At 29.0% G+C, this 6,663-nt stretch overlaps 1 protein-coding gene across 2 annotated transcripts in view; it reads right to left on the minus strand.

Annotated features, from left to right (window-relative positions):
- The window catches only part of LOC130897043 (protein amalgam-like), a 66,453-nt gene extending 60,795 nt beyond the window's left edge, over positions 1 to 5,658 (minus strand). For both annotated transcript variants that reach the window (XM_057805543.1, XM_057805541.1), the window contains exon 1: positions 5,351 to 5,658. In XM_057805543.1, the coding sequence (XP_057661526.1) occupies positions 5,351 to 5,420 (70 nt within the window). In that variant the 5' untranslated portion in view covers positions 5,421 to 5,658. The remainder of the gene's footprint in view (positions 1 to 5,350) is intronic.
- Between the last annotated feature and the right edge of the window lie 1,005 nt (positions 5,659 to 6,663).

The following is a 6,663-nucleotide window of genomic DNA, read 5'->3' on the forward strand; positions in this document are numbered from 1 at the left end:
ATTGATCCTCCAAAATGGTTTCTTTTTCTCTCTTATCTCAATATCACTCACCCTTATGAGAATTTTATTTTTATTCTTATCAATATGAACATATTTATATTATTTATTATTATTTCTTCCAATCAATATCAATAATCAATCTTCCGTATTATTTCTTTTTTTGTATTATTTTGTTCAACTAATCAGATATTTACAAGTTCGTAAGCTAGCATTGGAAAAATATTTTCTGAAAATATTTTATTTTATTACGTTGCCTATACAACGATTATAGCGGTCATACCATAACATTTTAATAGTACGATTTAGGTTTAGTCTCAAAGTAGGCTTAAATTTTGGACCTGTTCAGCGTGCATAGAGATCTGGAGAATATGGTGGATTGGACTCCGGTGTGAAATGATAGAGCTTTGTTTAATCCATTGTTGCATTCGGATTTATTACAGAAAAACTCCAAACACCGGTCAGATTAATTCGTTGTTGTTTTTGGTAAATTGAGAGCTCGCGCAGCACCAACATTGAACAGTTTCTTATATCCAAATATTCATTCACGATATGTCCAGCACGTTCTTTTGATCTCTTTAGGGCTTCGGCTAAATCAATCAGCTTTACTTTACGGTAATCCGAAATTATTTTGAGAATTTTAGTGATGTTTTTGTCGGTGACATCTTCTTTGTGGGGTATAACTGCGTATAACTTCCTCGGTGCTCATTTCGCATCCGTTAAACTCTCATTTTCTATCGTAGGTTTTACATCATTTTCTTCACATTGTTCCGTTGTTTGTGAGTGAAAGTATTTTCCATTCGTATCTTTTTATTTTCATCAAAAATCTCACAATAATTAATTGAAATGAGCACTATAATTTTCACGTGAAAAGAAATCTTTTTTTTCACAAAAATACAGTTACTTTTGAAGCTTGATATCAAATCTTTTATGTTTGAAACTTAATATAAGTCATATAAAAGATTAATTTTACTTAGATACCCTACTTATTGAATTTGATTAATTTTCTTTTGACTACGAACATATGAAATAAAGAAGACGTTTACTCACGAAAATATAAGACTTCAATTGACACAACTGTAGCTAAATGCAGCATATTTCCTTCATGGCATGTTTTATATTTTCGAATAAAGTCATAAGATACATAATGCTGATCTGGATAGAATAACGAATTATAAGCAACGTAGCTCGGAACTTTGTCATTATGAATAGAAAAGTATCCAGTCTTATCATTTTTCAAACATTTCAGTACCTTGTAAATTTTTGAGTTTAACCCCAGAAACGAAGAAAACAATGTAAGTAGATTGATTATCGGGCATCTATATAACGAGGCGTATCATCATTGACTTTGGAACTCACTCGTCCCCTTTGCAAATTTTCTATTTCGCTCGGACCCGTACTAGATATCAAATTCAGTTCTAGAATAGTCATTTTCAATTAATTTTGTAGTATAAGGACGATTACTCCTCATTAACTGAATCAGTTTGCTACAAAATATTACTTGTAAACCATTTTCAACTTTACTACATTATCACGATTGTCCAATTTTAAAATATTTGAGTTTCTTCGTTTTTTTTTTCTACTTATAACAAAACTTAATGTTAATCTTTTGTTCAATTTCCAGCTACTGTGAACATAACCTCAGGGGCTGTGATAACAGACTGTTGGAACGGGTTTACTGCTTGTCCTTATTAGGGTACTTGATACAGATACAATTGAAACAACAACATAGAGTATTTCATGCTAAATAAAATTAATTTACAACCTGAATCTTGCTAGCAAGTTTTGGAAATCATCTGGTTTAATATTTATAAATTTCTGTGTACTTTACGAATCGCTGAAGTGTAGGAAGAGAAAAATATATTGTGCGGATGTTTCTTTTAAATACATCCAAAGCCTGTATCATTATTTTTTATATACAAATTGTTCCACAGTTGATAAGTAAACTTTACTTATCTACCTATTCACGAAGCTGACATTAAAACGTTGAAAGCTTGAAAGAAAAGAAATAGTCCGTTATCTAGCGTAGAAAACGAGTGTTCTCAACTGACAGGTGGGATTAACCTATTATGCTCACAAAAATGCTACCTGTGTAACCCTACACAAATTTAAGGGTATACACTTTTCTAACGCGGCCGCTGAAATAGAGACTGAATATTTTTACATTTTGCCAGTACTAATTTTCATTTGTTCATTTATTCATTTTTCATCAAGAGGTATACAAACTAGGCCAAAATAAATAGTCTAATTTGGTTTTTGGAAGTATTGATTACAATTTTAGGAAATCTTGATTCACGTCAATTTTTGCTTCAAGCGGGACACGATAAAGACATTTGTCTTTAACATTTCCTCAATTGAAATAGAAAATATTCAATATGTGTTACCTCATTAGAAATTATTTAGATCGAGCGATCAGTAAGAATGATCATCAATATAACGATATTAGGGTGAATTCAGTGAATATGGAATTGTTTACCATTGTTTATATAATTTATAATCAATAAATGAATAAGTGAGTACAACAAATAATTACTAATAATAAACAAAAGTTAAGTTGAAAATACATAATAATTATTGTCATGTCTCTGTGAAGCTATTAATTTACTTTCAACGTCGTTTAATTTAAAACAGCTTAAAGTTAGTACTTGATGAACGGATTTCATTACAAAATGAAAGTTACAGTTCCATATGTTCCTTATTTTCAACGGGCTGAAGAAAATGGAATGTATCAAAATGTAGTCCGAACAGACAAGAATCTGAAAGTATAATAAATACAAATGCTCTAAATTCTATTTTTAAATTAAATTATGCATTGAAAGAACACACAAAGACAAGAAAACTTTTAACGTTTCATCAAACGGTTTACAGCTTTTGTACCAATTAAGATATCCAGATGCGGGTCTTGACTTTAATTTAGTTACACTGAATATTATAACTTTTCTTCAATAAAAACATTTCAAATAATTTTCAATGTATAACCATGTTTTTCGAAGATAATTCTTTGACAAACTTGACACACTGACTTGTGTGCAATTAGTGAATTTTTTATAGTCATTTGAGATTTAGAATGTGTTCTTTGAACATCAGTGTGTCGAATCGTTAAAATGGATATTTATAAAATCTTTTTCTTATTTAACGTTGGAAATAATTGAGAATAATGAGTAATTCTCAACTCCAATCCAATGTTCAAATGCCGAACCCGATCAGATATATGAATCAAAGTATTAGAAACTGACAAACCGTTTTTAGCAAAAATTATATTGCCTTTAATCATTTCTACAGCAATTTCGAAAATTTATGACGATTAATTATATAAATCTATTTCAATAAGACGCACATGAGTTAACTTTGGAGAAAAATTCAACACAGCGTTCACTTTTCTATAGTCCTAGCCAAGCTTCTTTACAAAAATATTCCAATAAACAGTAATATGGATATATATTTCAAATAGTAAAGCCACAGTTTCTTTTTCCAAACTATTCTTTTTGTATTTATTACTTTATAATGTTACTCTAGAAGTATTCAAGGTTTCGACATTCAAAGGATATCATTTGTTAGAATATTGTTTATAATATTTTCATGATCATTAATATCTTTGTTTGATAAACTGACGATCCAGGTCCCCTGCATTTCACACGTATACAAATTTCTAGTTTATTGAAAGTTTTTAAGTGACTTAAACTCGTTCCAAGAAAATTTTCATCATAGACAAATTAATATAGAGAGTAGTTGTAAATTATGGATATTCTAGATAAATAGCAAGTCTATCCCGACTAATGAGAGAAAAAAGCATAAATTCAATACTAGTTGTAGTGGTGTAGTTGATACGAAAAATTAGATATAAATTGAAAATACGCCTGATTAGCGTTATCCAACAAATGATGAAATTAGTTTTTTTAAATAATTTTTGGAAGATAGATAAAAAGTTTGACGTTTCGACTACTTTAAGTCTTTATCAAAATATGATATTGACACTGATAATTTGCTTATTTATTATTAATCGATAGATCATCAACATCATGAATATCAAAGCAAGAATAAAATCAATTGAGTTGTTTTTTCTCAGACAAAAAATATAAATATAAAGTGGAAAATCCGAAAATCAGAGTTTTTGAACATATTTAGATATATACAATAGCACGTATTTATATTTTTCTGTACCTACTTGAAATTTAGATATGGTAAGTCAATTAATTACTAGATAATTCTCCGCCCAATTGAGTGATCACATTTGGCTTAATGATGCAGCTATTGAATTTACAAATTTATCATAGAAAAAAAATTATAATCCATTTCAAAGACCAAACAATGATGTCTAAAACAATTATGTCAACTGAAAGTTAATTTCTACAAGATTTTCAATTTTATAAATTCCGTGTGTTTCATAATATATTCTGTAGGATTCCAAAGTAAGGTGCAGGAACCTTGGTTCATACTCATTAATATGCGTTTTATTCCGCAACAAGAATTATTCTATGATTTTTTAAATATAATTATGGAAGTTCCAGAGCTGTACCTCTATAACTTCACATAATACAATCTGAATACTTCGAATAGGTATATGAAAATTCTAATGATTTCCAGTTGCTCTTTTTGAAGAATCTACGTGACTTTGATGATCCAATAAATTTTTCCACATTCACTTGTGTGAACTTGTCAAAAGAGTTTTCTAATAATAAATAATTCTCAATACTGAATATTTAACTCAACTTTTCTTGTTTATAATATTGGGTCCAGTAGTAATAAAAATAACTAGCAGTTAATAACGTTATTCTTCTACAGAAATTGAAGTAATCACGATATTTATCTCGTAATTGTTATAATTTTACCTAATTATTATCTTAGAGTAGATACCATGGATTATATCAAACCGCAATCAGTTGATTATTTTTTTTAACTATAGAATATTAGTTTCGAACACAGTTGTGTTTAATGAACTTCCTCATAATTTTATATCTAAAACTTCAAATTTCAAAATATCAAATATTTACTCAGCTCATTTTCAATATATATTAAAACAAATTTTCGTATATATCCGCCTTTATTTTACTTGAATGCACCTACATTAAAACAAGATTTTCCATATTTTCGTCAGAATCTATTTATTTAATTAAATATATATTTTTATCATTTGAAATATGCGGGGGATCAAATTTATTTGAAATTGATTGAAAAAATTTTCAAAAGATATCATATCCTAAATTTTCGAAAAAAATCCAGCAAATTAAAGGAAACCGTTCCCAAAATGTATTTTTTTTTTTCAATTAAAAAGCATTTTAAAACGAAAATAAAGGATTTTGTATGTTAGAAAATATGTAGTAAATTAAATATTGAATTATATTTTTGACAATACCTTTTTTGCTAACGGTACTTCCAAAAAGAAAACATAGGCACAAAATAACCAAAATTCTTTCCACTTCCATTTTCACAAAATTTTCTCACTCACAATTTCCAAAAAAAATCCACAAAAGCACTGTAAATCCTTGATCCAATAAAACCAAAAACTTCCTTTTGCAGAAAACTTTCAAGCGCTCTCGATTTCGTATAATTTTTCGTAGCTGTACGCGAGAACCTTGCGTGAGGCTATAGTCAGTTCGTGACTGAGAAATTGGAGTCAGTTGGGTTGGAAGTTGTAAACCTGACGGAGTCTAGTTCCCCACTAGCGAATATAGAGGTGGGTCAGACTTTTATTATGAAACGTCGATTGTGACAGAAACATTGTGGTTTAGATTTTTGTTAATTGTTCGTTGAATGTGAGGTTTTACCTACCTCAAGATGAATAGAATCAAATTTTAAAAAATGTGAATAATTGAAAGATAAGACAAGTTGAGCTTGAACCATGGAAATCGATAAAAGACAAACATTAGTTAGAATGAATGATTCACTCAATTCGTAAAGTTTATTTTATGATAAAATTCATTGAATATTTATTCCATCTGTTCATCATATTCTATCTTGCGAACGAGATGAGACAGAAACAGAAAAGATTTAACGTCAAAACCAACTATTCAAAGGAAAAATGATTTAATACAGGAAGGACCAAATAAAATAGTAGAAAATTGTTGATACATTTTGAGTGTATAAAGATAAGTTTAGATGTTGACATTCAGCATAAAACAGTATTTGTTGTTGCTGTTCAAAAAGTTTTTACATATTTTATTTGTGTTGACAATTCAACTTTAATAAATAATTTTGGTGGACTACATATAGATCCATTTATACGAAAATCACCCGTTTCTTTGAGATATCTATAACAAAATTTAGTGAGTATATGAGAGAACGAAATGAATTGGAATTAATTACAAGGGAATAAGAAGTATCTTGAAAAATTATTGAAGAACCAGTTCCTATCCAATTTTTCATATAGGCCGCAAGCTCTTCATGTGAATAGCTGCCTAGATCTCCTTGACTTTATGAAAACTGTACTATCAGGTCAACGCCTTCCTTGAGCAGAAGTTAAACAAGTTTCAATGACTAATTGTTTTGTACTCTTGCTGGAAGATTCTTCTGTTTTGAGCTGGCTTCTCATAAAGTGTTCCTTTTTAATTATATATTTGCTGCTTTTACATGTAAATTTGTGAGTAATGAATGCAGCAAAAACAATTTAAATAAAAAAAGCTGCTTCCAGTTCCTAATGTAATAAACAATAAAAATTTGTTTGATCAT

Source organism: Diorhabda carinulata, chromosome 8, assembly GCF_026250575.1.
Source record: "Diorhabda carinulata isolate Delta chromosome 8, icDioCari1.1, whole genome shotgun sequence".
Lineage (NCBI taxonomy): Eukaryota > Metazoa > Arthropoda > Insecta > Coleoptera > Chrysomelidae > Diorhabda > Diorhabda carinulata.